General features: G+C 45.5%; 1 protein-coding gene across 4 annotated transcripts in view; it reads right to left on the reverse strand.

Annotated features, from left to right (window-relative positions):
* Positions 1-4,743: 4,743 nt before the first annotated feature.
* LOC144943415 (fidgetin-like) overlaps positions 4,744-16,137 on the reverse strand; it is a 66,395-nt gene continuing 55,001 nt past the window's right edge. For 3 of the 4 annotated variants that reach the window (XM_078870800.1, XM_078870802.1, XM_078870801.1), the window contains exon 3: positions 4,744-13,577. In XM_078870800.1, the coding sequence (XP_078726926.1) occupies positions 13,350-13,577 (228 nt within the window). In that variant the 3' untranslated portion in view covers positions 4,744-13,349. Of the gene's footprint in view, positions 13,578-14,220; positions 14,310-16,137 lie in introns of all 4 variants that reach the window. The other variant, XM_078870803.1, reaches the window with a different exon arrangement.

Below are 16,137 nucleotides of genomic sequence, written 5' to 3' on the forward strand. Positions count from 1 at the left end.
GTGTATTTTGTGTGTATGGTGTGTGGTGTGTTGTGTGTGTGGTGTGTGGTGTGTGTATGGTGTGTGTGTTGTGTGTGTGGTGTGTGTGTATGGTGTGTGTGTGGTGTGTGTGTATTGTGTGTATGTATGGTGTGTGTGGTGTGTGTGTGTGCGGTGTGTTGTGTGTGTGGTGTGTGGTGTGTGTGTATGGTGTGTGTTTGGTGTGTGTGTGTGTAGTGTGTGTGTGTGGTGTGTGTGTATGGTGTGTGTGTATGGTGTGTGTGTATGGTGTGTGTGTGGTGTGTGTATGTTGTATGATGTATGGTGTGTGTGTATTGTGTGTGGTGTGTGTGGCGGTGTCCCACGCTACGCGAAGAACACCGAGCCCAGGGAAACGGAGCCGCCAGGGGCCATGGTCGTAAAACACGGCGCAAGGCCAGTCAGGCGAAATACACATTCAGTGTAAAGTTTACCGCAAGAATCACGCGAGTGAGGCGGCACGAGCATGGTGAAGTATGGTCAAACAGCCCCCGCGGTGTGGGGAGGGCCCCCAACCTACAGTGAATTGACAAAGGGCTCCTCATGAACAACGTGAAACTAACCAGTCCAGATTTCCCATTAGGACACTGTAAGTTTTAGGAATTAATTTTCGTGACATACTACACATGCCATATATCAAGCATCAAATGTTAACTTTGAAGTCACATCTCTTTTCAGTAAACATAAAGCCCACATTGTATTTTCTGAGAGCGAGAAATTGACATAAGTTTAAAACAATATTTTTTTTTATATATATATTGCTCGCTCACTCTCTTCACGTGGCAAATCCGGAGCGGCAATGAAATGTGCTTGGAGTTCTTTGTTTCTTCACGTGAGCTGTAAAATAGAAGCGGTTTCTGTGTTGGTGATGTCGGTGGGGTGGGGTGCTGTGGTTTTGGACTCCCAAGTACGCATGAAAATTCTCATTTTCTCTCTCCTGTGATGAGTGGTCAATCCAGAGAGCCGATGAAATGTGGCTTGTGTTACGTGAGCCGGGCCACAGATGGTTGTGATTATCTCTGTCCTCCCAACACCGAACCCTACCCCCGCCTCCACACTGCCCCAGCACCCCCTGACCCAGCTTAGGCCCCGGTGCCTTGAGGGGGCCTGGTGCACACAAGACCCCCCAAGCCAACGCCACCGCACCGCGGCCTCGCGCAGGTCACACCCACACCCCCGTCCCACCTTGCAACCATCACCCACACCACCTCCCCCCACTTCTGCCAGCCCCAAGCTAACAGCCCAACAACAACAAAAAATACCGGGCATTTTGTTAAAATCTCATGTGGAACGGCAAAATGATCTCCTGATGAAATGCGGTGACGTTGATCGTGTAGGGCGGCAGTGTCTTCACGGTGATCGCGTTGCAGGACCACAAGGCGAGATGGTGGCTTCTGGAGGCCTTCATCTAGCAATGGATTGTTGTTAGATTATGATTTTGTTACGTTTGGTTATTATGTCCTCCCTTTAGCCTTCATATTTTTAACAGTAAATTGTATATACATGTTTAGCCCATAGTGAATCTGCTGGATGAAGGCCTCTCCACACCACGTCAGTCATGGGGGCTGTTTGACCATACTTCACCGCGCTGGTCATTGCGGGTTTGCGAATGGGGGTGGGGTGAATGGGCGCAGGACCAGTTCAGTTGTCACCCGCCCGCTGATCTGCGAGCCGTGGCTCGGCATCGAACTCGGGTCACTTGGTTCATAGCACAGCGCTGTAATCGCTGCGCCACCGCTCCACCTCAAGTTGGCAGCGAAAGTGAAGTTCTGTACACGTGAACCTGCCTCTTTGTTCCTTTGCAGGAGTGGTGCCAAGCAAGTCCCACAGGTTTCGTATGGCAACGGCAGCAGACGTGTTTATTTTTTATTTTTAAAGGTGGCAAGTGACATTCCCCGATCTTAACTGCGCCACCAACAAAACACAGGCCACGCAATTTGTAAAAAAAACAAACGAAACGAATTTGCATTGCTTTAAGTTAATGAAGGGAGTGGACGCTCGAACTGCCGAGAATACGTCTCGCTTCATCAAGACACTTCCGACTTTTTTTGTTGGCCCAATAAGAACAATACCCCTTCTTGCAGATCCTCATCCACAGGGACCGCCGGTCCACGCTCTGCTCTGCACCTGTGGTTGCCTGGACTCGTGAGTGGCGAGTGTGACCACATTAGGAGAGGAAAAAAAATGCTTATTAGTTCTTTTGTTGCATACGAGGGCCCTTGTGGACTGATGTTTATTTTCTCATTTTTCTGCCCCTGGGGCTGGAGGCCGAGATGTCTCAGAGGTGCAGGCTTGGTCGTCTTGCTCCGGTAATGGCTCTTTTGAGCCACCCAGTGACTTGTAAGCAAAGCTTTAGAAAATGTTCATTTGTTTATTTACTCTTAGGTCCAAATGACCTTCCAAACACAGAGCTTTAATGATGTGCAATGTTACAATTTATTCAGCTAGGAGGAGGAATCCAAATCTCTGAATACAGTGGGAAATTTGGCTTGGCCTGCACGCCACAAGTTAAAGCAAGTACTACTCCAAATAAGATCGTGAACATGAAAGAGGAACAATTCATTCCATCCTTTAAATTTCTCTTTTACAATCCCAGGCCAATTGGGGGGGGGGGGGGGGTGCTGTGTTGTGCATATGACCCTCAAAGAATCATGGCAAATGGGCAGCCGCCTGGCCTGCTCATGCCAACATTGGGCCTCCAGCAGAGGGAGCTTTGCAATGCCCCTCTAGTGGGTGTTTGGCCTTCTCTTCCATGCTGGCAGGAATTCTTGCAGGAGATGCCCACCCTTCACTCCGCCACACACGCGCTGCCAATTGACTAACTGTGCTGTACCCGACCACAATGCTGGATGGACAGAGGCGGGGAGATGTAATAACCTTGACAATTGTTCCAGCTGCCGCCCTGGGACCTCGAGATTGCAAGTGCAGTGTGCCAAAGCGGCAGCTCCGCCAATACCAAACGCAGATGTCGATCGTCAAACTTGGAAGCCCGTGTTGCAAAAATAAGCTGGACAAAAACAAAACAACTAAAAAAAAATCCAAATTTTAATTCTAAAGAGATGAACGTGTGTAAGAGCAACATAGCGACAAATGCACAATATTTGCCATTCGACAGCTAGGAGGGCTGACGGATTGTGTAGAGGGCGGAGGTTGGGCAAGGGGGAACCTTGGAATACGCAAGAGAGTGTGCTTGCATACATTCAGGACAAACAGTTCACTTGAAAACACAGCACATCCTCAGCAAGCGCGACAGGGCAAAACTCGCTCACAAAGTCCCAATGCCAGCTGTGTGGAGAACCCCAATCGGGAAAAATGACAAAAGGAAATAAATATGCGAGTAATTTTAGCAGAGAAATGGCAGCACAAAGACGTGCAAGCACGCTCAAGGCAAAGCAGAGCCACCAGGCGCAAGAGTGGAGTGGAGCACAATTCCACTTACCCTGCCCCTTCGTAAACTGGAGATTAATGAAGGTCATGGATACAGTTTACTTTTATACCAAAAGGTTGCCAAGTTTTTTTTTACCTGCAGACTCAAAGCCATTTGCGCGTTACCAGAGTAACAATGTTTTTAAACATAGAATATAGTTTGTGATGAATGGTGAATGCCTTTGGGCGGCTTGTGTGAGCGTAGCAATCGAACTCTCATCGTCTTGGCGATGCAAGCAGCGGGGGGGGGGGGGCAGACGTTTACACAGCAAAGGAGAGACGAGATTAGCGTACGGACAAATTCTGACCGTTTTATTTGAGGTATGTTTTTTGCCTCCTTTTCCATGTTCAAAAAACATGGAAATATACAACAAAAAATACAATAAAGTTATTTTGTATCTCATAAAAATCTCTCAAGCCACAAATCTTGTGTCATTTGATACACGGGGTTCTAAGGAAACTAGTTTTCATCTACGGGGAAGAAAGGGGAGGGAGGGGGGCGGAGGTGGGAGGATTCGAAACAAAGAAAAAAAGTAATCTTAACTGTAAAATGTCACCGATCGTAAAAGGAGAAGATAAAGAGGGATGGGGGGGGGTTAGAGATTTTGAAAATACTAAATAATTTAGTCTCTGATGTAAAGCCAAACAAAAGTTGGCAACTCGCGCGACTTAAAGTTACCCAACAGTTTAAATGTCACGCCATAAGCACAGAAACGACATTAGAACAGAATCGGAGATTCACGGCCTATAAAGCAGACATCGTTTAAGAACAGAGCCTATGACCACATTCGACTTCACAGCTATTCCATGGCATCATATAGAGAGAGAGACAGACTGCCAAGGCGGCAAACTCCAACGAAACCCATCACCATGAAGCAATGCGCAATTATGATTCAAATTAAACATTTCAGCAGACAGCGTCTCATTTTTGGCTAGTAACTGTGTTGGAAGTGTTTCCCGATTTCAGTTTGGATTAGTGGTTTAATTTTGTAATTCAGTCATTAATTGTACTTTACTTTTTTTTTACTTCACGTGCAATGCAGTGGCCATGTCAATAAGTGCCATCACATGAAAACCCAATGAGATGTGGAAGCGAATTAACTACATTCTGGAAACAAACAATCTAAACACGACTGGAAATGACCTTGTTCAATTGATATCTGTCTTGCTTTGTGGTCTACTATTCTCTGTTAAAACACTGATCGGGCGTTTTATTTTGAATCGAGGTAGGACCCCCCCCCCCGCCACACACCCCCGCAAAGAGAACACGGATACCCCCCCCCACCCCCATTGGTCTCACGACTACGATCTTTTACAGACGTCAAAATATGAGAATCGCAAGATTTGGATACTCTGTACAGCAGTTCAAGCGAACACGTCCTCCCCCACCCCGTGTGGCACGGTGCGCCGCTCGTCATCCCGAACACACTCGATCGCGGCGTACGTCAACATTAATTAATTATCTGCGATTTGTACAAAAACAAGCTCAACGGTTATTTATTTACGAAACGTTCAAAAGCAACAACAAAAGAAACTTTCCGAAATAACAAAACAAAAGGAACATTGCTTGCGCCGCGGTCCTGTTTCCAAAACAGACACAGCCGAAAAGTGATTTGCTAGTGAGGTGACAACATTTTAAAGCTTTTACCAACAAAATTTGGTTGACCCACAAAAAAGGACACGCTTATCATATTGAGGAATAACTCTAGCGCCCTACGTCTTAGCTATGACCTACGCGCACTACACATACTAAAGAATGCACATTTTGAAAACTTTATTAACACTGCTGAGACAGTATTACTACTGTACCAGTCTTTTTGAGGTAGACTTAAATTTTCTCTTTTTTTTTGTTCTTCAAATGTACAGGTTTTCTTTTTTTTGTGTGATGATTTTCACGTAGTTTTTTTTTGTAACGGCTATACATACAACAAACGATAAAAGGAAAGCTGTAAAATAAATACAACACCACCACAAAACATGACGCATAACGCGGTACGGCAGTGAGGCAGGGCCTGGTTAAGTCGGGACGACACCTCGCTTCTCTTGCACCCCCCCCCCCAAACCGTTGCATTTGTCAACGCACCGCTCGCAACTAAAAAAAAACATCGCTCAGTCGGACGGATGGAAGAAGAAAAAAAATCAGGAAGGGGGCAAAAAAAAACCCTCAAAATTCCCTCTTTTCATTTGGATCCTCAAACAAACACGCGCGCTCGTTCCTGAAGACGAAGCGATATTTGATTAATTTACCATTAGTACGATTTACGGGGGAGAAAGAAAAACAACCTCTCTCGTGCCGAGAAGAAAAACGTTCGGCAAAAAGTAACGCAGCGCTTGCGGATGGCGAGAGATGATGGTTTTAAGTGCCGAGTGCGTCCGGCGATACGAAAGTCGGCACAGTACAATTTAAAAGCTCACCCATCAGCGAGTTGTCCAATTAAACATGGCTTTGTTTTCTAACAGCATTTTGATAAGGGGCATGCAATTAATAAGCTGACAAATCCAATCAGATACTTGGGTCCTCATGCACACGCAGAAGTGACTCTGCGCACCAAATGTTGTTTTGATTACGACCAAGAAACGTTGTAAGGGACGGGACTCTAATGGAAAAAGAATTAGCTATGGATGGGGGTGATTGGGGAGAATGAACGTAATATGAATGCCATCCATCTATTTCAGTTGCCACGATACAAACAAGAAACTGTGACTTGCTCAAATTGCACCGACACACACGGTGACAAGGGTTTCTAATTCAACTTCTGAAATGTAAAAGGAGTGCTGAACTATATTCTACGCGACTTTCTGTGTTCTTATTCAGTGCCAAGCGAGCTTCAGAAGATAGGGTAAGGTGCATTAGCCAGACATTGCTGCAGCCAGCAATGTGTTTCCATTACTAATTATCCGAGCTCTAAAGCTTTCTCCCCCGTGACCATCAATCAAAGGCACCCATTAGGTGTTTGGGAGACGAACAAAAACGACTCTACGAGGAATCCATGGAGTTCTTTTGAACAATATTTGAGCTTTCATTTGTGATGTTCATGCCGTAATGTTGTTCAGCGACAGTGACCACAAGCCGATTCAGAAACACACATTTTAGCCTGACAGCAGCTTTCCAAAGCTCCCGACTCGGCTTAGAAAGTCTTCCGAAGACGAACCTTTTAATAACCCATTCGAACCAGCAATTCGGATTGAGGCTCTTGCTTTAAGAAATTCACAAAATGACAAGTGTTCTCCCAGTGGGCGCAGATCTGTATATGTGCGTATATATAACAGGACAAATTGGGGGGGGGGGGGGGGGGGAGAAAATAGAATTCAATTCAATTGCATTAAAATAGCAACTTAAGCGGTCGGAGGAAAATGGAAAAAAAGAGTTGAGGTCTGTGCGGGAACTGCGCGTCTCGCTCTGCAGACCTCACGTCCTCGCTTTCACCACCCGGTACTCCTTACCAGACGTCAATCAACTGTCTGTGCATTCAGCGCTTTTAAGGAGGTCATACAATGAGCGGGTGGGGTGGTGGTGGTGGTGTAGGGGGTGGATGGGGGCGATTGGGGAGAGTGAACGAGACGGAGCTTGTGGAGCAAGTCGAGAAAGCGCGGGCAATGGGAGGGAGCCGTGCGGCACAGAGGGCCTTGGCTGCGGGTTACTGCACCAGCTGCACCAGCTGCACAAGCTGCAGCTGCTGCACAAGCTGCAGCTGCTGCTGGCGATCTCATCTCGAGCTGCGTGCGGGTGCTCGGGGCCAGATGAATGTGGGCAACACTTAACTGCGGAGGCGCCGCAGTTTTTCTACTTCATAATTAATGTGCGCGTCGCTACTATTGTTGCCTTATTCGTCTTTTATTCCCCTCTAGGTTTGAAGACAAAACAAAGGATGCATGTGGGAATTCAAATTATGCTAACAAAACACAAGACGATGTTTCAGCAGTTAACTATTTCACAGAGCCGCTATTTTAATTTCCACATGTAGAACTCTGTGCAATGCATATGGGGGCACACTCAGGGAGTACGTACGATGCCCACGTACAATTTGACGGAATCCGCTTGTAAAGCGTTTTGGGAGTTGTGAAGTCGAGCTATGGTTACAAAGTTTTGCAAGCCGAGTGTTGGTGGTCAGCTGCACAAAGGTCACATCCTCAGACAGCCAACACGTCTCCACAATTTCCCAGCTTTCTGTTACGCCAAATTCGCTACGTTGCGAGGGACGGCTGAGCTCAACCCCTTGCGAGCGTCCCCGCTAACGCCGCCAGCCCCGGCCCGCCATCCCCGCAAACCTGGAATCGGATTCCCGTGGAGGCAGCGCCGCCGAGATTCTCGCGTTAGAAGCGTCACCTCTGCGGAGTGAGCTCGGGTGAAGGCCGACGGGGCGGTCACGCGCACCGCGGATCAGCGGCGCACCGCGCACCACGCATCAGCGGCGCACCGCGCACCACGCGAATGGGGGTGGCCTCGGTGAAGGGTCTGGTTTGGTCGGAGTGGTCGTCCAACTCCTGCGAGGGAAAGGCACGCCGAAGCCAAGCGACTACGCGTGTTTCACGTAAGCCTGCCAAGGGCTACGTTTGGTCAGTTTCGATTCACGCAAGTGCTATAAACTGTATCCAATTTGTTCTGACTGCAGCAGGCGAAACCCAGGACGGCCTCTCTGCAGACATATGCAAAACAAAGTAACACAAACAAGAAAGGGAAAATGTTTCGTAAGAATATCATGAAAGTAACGTTGTGGAGCATCGACATTATTGTGAGTGAATTAAAACGTGATCTAATTGGATTTAAACGTGTGTCAGTATTTTTAAGTTGAAAGATGAACATGTATAGCTCGTGGATGTCAAAATTCCTCCCAGAATGAGTTGAGTTTACCAATCAAAGAGCGAGGAAAGAAACCCCTCCCCCTTCCCAAAAAAAACAAACTGGACTTCATTTTTTGGAATCTAGACGTCTACTTAAGTGTTCCATATTCTCAACTTGCCCGCAAGCCAGCTCGGTGAAGGATGGAAAGGGTAAAATGGGGGAAGAGGGGGCAGGGTCAGAGGTCTAAAGCCAAAGGTGAAGACCGTTCTGTGGGCCAAAAAAAAAGCTTCAATTCGATTTTCCTAAAACACAAACAATTATCGTAATGTGGGCATCATGGCGGTGTGACCCTGTGCTTGCCTGGTCTGCTGACCATACTGCTGCCTTGTTGTTCAGAAGAGCCCAAGAATGAATGTTCAGCGTAAACAGCTCGCAATCCGCGGGATATGCATTTGTACCTTGCATTGAGCGACGCTTAAAAGGTTGGCATTAGATAGTATTCACGTGCATGAACTCAAGTTTGACAGCGATATTGTATGTTTTCCCTAAAAAATGCTGGTAGGTAATGGGAAAGCACTGCTTATTATTTATTGAGAATGCATTGGTGGGAAGTTTTTTTTTGTTCGTTGCCTTTGTTCTGCGGCCAAACAAGAGAGAGAGAAAAAAAATCTTAAAAAAATAATAAATTAGTTAAAAGACAAAAACCTCAACGGTCGTGAAAATTTGTGATGCGGAAGGTCCGTTGTTGTGGGCGCGCAACTTTCTGCTTGAGCTGGCGTGCTGCAGACGGATTAGCGCAATGGAATGTGACCGCACCACCACTGCACCAGCACCACTACCTCGCCGTGCACGCAGCACTGCGCACTCACGGAGCCCCGTCCACGCCGCACGGTCGCTTCCTCCACCAGCAAACACAATCAGTGTCCCTCTGCGCCCGTTCTCAGTTTTTGCAATTTTTGTTCGTCGTTTTTCTCTCTCTGACATTTAACACCGTTTCATTTTTGTCTTCTTTTCCGTCCGTGGTCGAAAGCGACGAGTGGGCGCTGGATGTGCAGAGCAGACCCACGAGGGAGAAACACCAAACCTCGAAACACCTACAGGACTACTACACAGTGCCCGGAGCAATGATGAGAGAAAAACAAATAACGAAATTAAACATTCGACTTGAGGTATATTAAGTGTTTAAAAATTGCTTTCCTGCGTGATATTTGAGAACAATTTGTCGTTTGTTGTTGATTTCTTTTTTTCGTGACCGGCGCATGAGCAATAGTTTTAACACTTAATATCGTTAATATCTCACACGGTTGTACTCTCAAGATGCGGCAAAAGACCAAATGACCAATGACCGCTAACCCCCTCCCAGCGCAAATAAAAAAGCAGTTTGTTGCTAACCAGCAACGGTATACCATCTGCAGCAAGGGCATGCGCCAAATTCGGCAGACACACACAAGGCGTAGTAGTCGACCCAAACCAAGTGGACTCCACGTTTAAGGAAATTAACCATATTTGCAGAGGCAAAATGACGATCATGCAAATGTGTAGAGAGACCGAAATGTCCAACACGTTCAACGGTGGCAGTTGTCTGTGAGGCGTCGCTCTTGCAAGCTGTGTGGGATGCGGGATGCCAAGGGATGGACCTCCAGAGTTTGCTGGGGCATGTTGTGGACACTATATTATTTTAAATGGCTTGAAAAATGTAAAAATAATATCAGCGAGTACCATTCGTCTACAAAGTGGAAGCAATTTAATTAGAGATGGATTATCTTTGCCAAAAAATGTTTTGTTGGGAATTGCCAACGAGACGCGAACATTCGGGTGCACGCCTCCACTGCCTAAACCAGTGCTAATTGAGAAGCAAATACATTATGCATTCCTGCTGTTCATAGTCAATAAATTGTTAATAAAACCGCCACGGGGACAACATATTTAGAGCTGAGCATTATTAAATATTCACGACTAAATATCCATACTGCATTTGCAAGAATGAAAAAATAATAATTCCAGCAGACACAATGCTGAGAATCATTTTGATACTGCACATTTTATGCTCGAACGTTATTCATAAATTCAGCCTTGGCTTGCAAATATTAAAAAAATGAGTGAATTCAGGCTAGGTTTATGGGATGACCAATGAATACATAAAGCTATTTTTTTCTGTTTAATATGTTAACTTTATGCAAACACTATCGCTCGGCCATGCATAAAGGATTAATGAAAACTTATAACTAAATGAAAAAAGCCAAAGGTGGAATTTAAAGGAAATGAATGCTGGAATATATCAAAACGTATGTGTAGCATAAAAACAAATGTTGGCATTCCGAGCACCCCAACACAAGCCATCGCAAGCCAAGACACCATACTTTTCTTTGTTCGTGAGAAAAAGCCAAATAAGTATATTAAGTGGGTTCAAGTGCGTTTCAGAAATATGTTGGTCCATTACAAAAGAGCTGAGCTCCCTGCCTGGTGTCTGTGTAATTGCTAGTGCACAGAAATATGTCCAGGTGGAATTCTTTTGTGGTGGCGGCGGCGGCGGAGGCCGCAGTTTGAGTGGCGGCAGGCCCGATGCATTCATTCACAGCCGCTCTATGAGAAATGCCTCCCGCGGACTCCCGCGGTCCAGTTGTTGGTGTGTGTGCTCCTCTCATCAGCATAGGCTACACCTCTCTCGGCCGAGCATCGCGCCCCATTGCCTTTCGTCGCCGACACCGCAGCCCGATGGACAAATGTAAAATTCATCATGGTTTTAGGGAATGGTTCTTGGGAATGATTTCCCAGAAGCACAATTTTAGCACTGATAAATATGCATGCATCCTGCATACCACTTCGCTCTGCTAATTTTCATACAGTTGCCCACGTTATTTTTGTTCGGTCGTATTTTGATCCGATTCTGTTATTTCCTTTTTTGTGGGGTCCACAATTATATGCCCAAAAGGAACAAGGTTCGTACTAAAATGTACAATTAAGTACCCGATTTAAAAAAAGGTATTTTTAAATACTGTTAGGTCATACCAAAGACAGAAAGCACAGCTTACAGATGGTACAACATTGCTGCAATCGTGTTTCAAACACAATAAAAAAAACTTTTGCATGCTTCCCATTCACTTCATGCCGAAATGTGCAGTGTTGTGCAATTAAACATTTAAACCCGAATCCTGGTCTTGCCTTTGAAATTCAATCCCCACTGGTGTTAATCTTCACTGTAAATTTGTGTATAGGTCACACGATATTTTTGGCATGTGGTATACGGATAGGTCAGTCTGAGCTCGCAACTTGCCACTTTGAGCCAAAAAATAACACAGCAAAACCAAAACACTACAACACTGAACACCACCGCACGCAAAGTGGCATGTAGCGCACGCACATTGCCTCTACGGCCAAGAAAGCTATATTCGCAAAAATGTTTTGGTTCAATTTCAAAGTGTTTTTTTTCTCCAAAATTTTGAGCTTCGCCAAAACACTTTTTTTGTCTTGTAATATTTTAAAAGTTGCAACCTCTTTCGTTTTGCTATTTCCCCCCCCCCCCCCCATTTTCTTCTCGTTTTATCGCCTTTTATCTGCCACACTTTGCCGAGGCAACCCCATTCCGCCCCCACGACCCCAGCCAACCACACTCGTGCCCAAGCCTCTGCGATCGACCACCCACCCACCCCTCCCCCGCAGAACAGGGACACACCTCACATACACAAGCAAATGGCTGCTGCTCTCAGTCCCGGTTTGCACGCAGCAGTCGGCCTCACGTCGCCACAAAAAACGAACCACATTCAAGGGCACGGGCAGCAACGGCAGTGCTTCATTTGGGCACGTCCCAAGTTACAGTAAAATGGTGCACAATTTCCATTATTTTTACATTTTTCTAAAATTGATTTTTGTCTTTTTCCTCTTTCGCTTTTGCTGCTGTTGAGACTTCAGGTTCTTGGTTTCAGTCCGACGAGCATTTAGGTAGACACAGTTGTTGCTTTTATTTCATCGTGGGGTATGTTTCTTATTGTTTATTATCGTAATAGGGGGTGCAGCATTTGTAAATTTCTGCACGACTGAAAAATAAAATTATAAAAAATGACCAAGATCCTTCAAAAGATATGAGAGTCATCAGCACTCGATGCAAAACATAGCACGCAAAACACACAAAGCAGCTTCTTAACGGTAAGACAATGTGCATTATTCTTCTAAGGCTGTACTTCAGAATTAAACGTAGCGACGTTTTTTTGCTCGACAGTAATAAATCTGGCAGGTAACGAGAGGAGGTAAGTGGTAAAACATAAAGTGTTTTCCCGTTAAACCCTGCATCGGGCAGAGCGGAGCTTCCATGGGCTACATTTGCTGGGCCCATCACTGGAGAAATATCGCAATTCGTTCCTTGTTAAGACTTTGGCAAAGTATATTTAACATTTGCTCTCTTTTGGGTGAACACTTTTTCTATCGAAAAGAATGACCACAATGTATTCCATCTGCTGCCAATAAATATAGCATAACGATCTTTCGTGACAATGCACGAAAGGATGCATCTAATGTACAGCAATCATTGTGAGGTAGTCACAAGCTCAAGCTTTGACGGGAATTGGCTGCAGTAGAGACCACAAAGAGAATCGCTCGTATTTCTTGGAGTCTTTTCATCTTGCGTGGGGGCAGTCACTTGCAAACTTACCGCCACTGTGCGAATGATAAATTGGCAGTGTGCGAGACATCCACAGATGAATGGTGTAAATGCAAAATCCTGCTTCATACACTCGCCAAGCCGCATGAATGTCACACGCCTTGCGTCAAAGAATGTGAGACAATTTACTGGTAAACTCTGATAATGAAACAAAAATGCCCGTGATGTAGCATTTCAATCGAGCGCCTGGTTGCACGCTCAGAAGAACTTTTCGCAGGAACTGGAAATGCGATTGCGATGCATCCTTTTCTAAACTCTCAGATGAAACATGCACCCAGCGCTAGTCGATCCAATTCTTCCCACGTCCACGTTGTTCTCCTTAAAATCTTTTTTTAGACGGACGGTCATTCGAGCAACAGCACAACAATAACTTCCCACACCCACCCGGGACAAATTTTTCTTTAAATTCCTGTTGCCACCGCACTGGGCGAGATCGCACCGGGGATGAAATATTTTTCTTCAAGACTGTCAATTTTCCAAGGAGATGCCAGGCCCCACCACCCCGACAGTCTGCTCTGCGGAACGATACGTCGGCGTGGGCGCGGTGGGGCCACGCCCGCCGTTGGTGCCGCCACCTCCGGTGACAGAGCTGCCGCCGTACTTGTGGTGCTGCTCTAAGCTGTCGTGCGGCTTCACCGGCTGGAAGCCCAGGCTCGGCACTCCTGATGCAGCCTCACCGTAGTCCGTGCCACGCATCTGAATGAATGCCCACAAACACGCCAGGCGGGGAAAAAACTTGTGTTTCATGTCACTGCGCAAACAATGAAACCGATCCAACGCCCTGGTTTTGCTGCAAGCAATGCGTGGCTGGGCTGGGACACCAAGGTGTTCATCAAGCAGGTGAGCCTGCACCAAGCCAGCTGGTACACACATTAGGCAGTTTTACTACTGTCATAGCTGCCACCGTGATAGTGCCACCACATATTACGATGGGAAAAATGTCGGCGTGGTTTTGTAAAGTGGAACTTGACTAGAAAACTACGAGTTAATTCCCGCAGGCATGGAAGGATTTATTACCGTCGTAGTCGCTGCACAAGAAATGCTGCCACGTATTACTGTGGCAAAATGCAGCGTGTTTTTTTGTTAAGTGGAGCTTAACGAAGAAGCCGATTCACAAGCTGAAGTCATACGGTGCCTAATGTCATGACCCAATTTGTAAAATTACTTTCAACTAAACTACGGACAATAAATATTAACTCTTATTTATTTTGTACGAGCTGCCAAGGCCACCATACACATATATAAAAGGTTTGTATAATAATGAATGCTAACCTGTGATTAAATAGAGGAAATTATTTGATTGACATATGAGCAATTCAAACTCTGATGGGGGTCTTACCAAGCGGTCCGGACTGCCCATGTGAGGGATCACCAGAATGAACGTGCTGACTGGGCAGCAGGACAATTCCTTTGATGTCGTCTGCTGTGCTACAATTGGGCAAGAGTCAGGAACAAACGCTGGGATTGGCAGCTTTCAAGAATGCTTTCCACTGTCAAGGCATCACTCACTGAGTGGCATCAATTAGCCGGATTGGGGGAAGGGGCGAGGTAGGGTTAAACAAGAAACACAAGAGAAACTTTACATCAAAAGCCATCTCGGTGACACACACTCCCCCCCCCCCCCCCGTGTAACATTGGGTGGCAATAATCCCACAACTTAATCTCATTTAGTTTAATATAGCAAAACAAGGTGTCACTAATTTACTGAATGTACTTTCTAGTCAAGGCTCGGCGCACTGGGTGGGTTTGGGCAGTCGTGAGTTTTAGGTTTCAACGCAGAACAAAGTGGGCAACTCTTAGCCAGGCTGAACCTGCCATGAGCTCTTTACACTTGGCAATTATTCAATCACCTATTTAAGTATCATCATGCCTTTTTAATTAGTGAAAGATACGTATACTATACATATATACACACAAACACATATGTGCAGCTGCTAGAGTAAAGAGTGTTCATTTTGAATAGAATATGTATTGTATTTCAAGGAATATAAAACAATACATTTTCAGCCCTTGGCCAATTCAATCATGCTGTGTAAAAGTTATAGGAGCTGTTTAACGATACTTCACCATGCTGGTCAGATCGGGATAGTACAATGAGCGGTCAGAAAAAGTTCAGATAACACTCACTACTGATCTTAGCCATGGCTGGGATTCAAAGTGAGAATGCCAAACTCATAGCACTGTAATAAAAAAATATATGTAAATTTTCAGGAGTAGATTCAAACACATAAGCGTGTTTTGGTTGTTTGGGTTCCCTACGGGACATCCCTTGATCTACGAGACATCTTTGAACCGACTGTACATCTGTGAAGAAGAGCTTCATAGCTCATCAGATTCCTCCAATCTAAACAAAGATTCTGATATTATAAACAGGATGTCTGTCACGTTTTAGGGGTGAAGATTTTAGTCACTACAAGTGTCCAAAACCCCACACATTTTGTGGTGATCAACATCCACACCACAGACATGCTCCGGAATTGACAAATGTAAATCTCCCATTACACTGCTTAATGTCATCTCGGAGAGCGACAGGTGAATGGGTTAAGTACCATTCCCTGTTCAAAAATCATGGGCCTCCACAATGCAATATGGCCCTCTCGTTATATTTAGCGCAAAGTCAAAGACGCACACCCCCCAAACAATACGACGTCAAATTTCAATGAAATAGAATTTTAATTTAAATACACAAACAGAAATGGGGCGGAATTACGGAGAGAAAAAACACACATGGGGTATTAATGCACAGGGCTTGGGGCAACCAATGGTTACGTCATCATCCCCATCAGAGCCACCACCAATGTCACCAATGACGATGACGCAATGGTAAAGATCGTCTCATTTCAATGACGAAAGTTTAACTCCCAACTGTGACGGGTGGCAAAGATGTCCTTGTTGGATCTGAACAAATTAAAATTATCATTAAAATCAGATTGTGGCATGAGGCTCATGTTTAAACAAACATTTGTGAACATACACATTTGCCAGAGGTCACAATAAGCTGCCAAGAATCGTTGTGGGACACGAGAATGTTGATTCTGAATCATAAATTCTCAGGTCATACTCTTCCTAAAAAGAGATCCTTCATCTCAATGGGCCCTTCATAATTAATGATCGAATTATAATGCTCAGCCCGAAGGAAATCCACTGCTAGATAAAGGCCTCCCCATGTGAAGTTGATCATACTTCACCATACTGGTCAGTGGGGTTTCATGAATGAGGATGGGGCCCTGGACCGCTTCATATATCTCTCGCCACT

Source organism: Lampetra fluviatilis, chromosome 31 (assembly GCF_964198595.1).
Source record: "Lampetra fluviatilis chromosome 31, kcLamFluv1.1, whole genome shotgun sequence".
In the NCBI taxonomy this organism is placed as follows: domain Eukaryota; kingdom Metazoa; phylum Chordata; class Hyperoartia; order Petromyzontiformes; family Petromyzontidae; genus Lampetra; species Lampetra fluviatilis.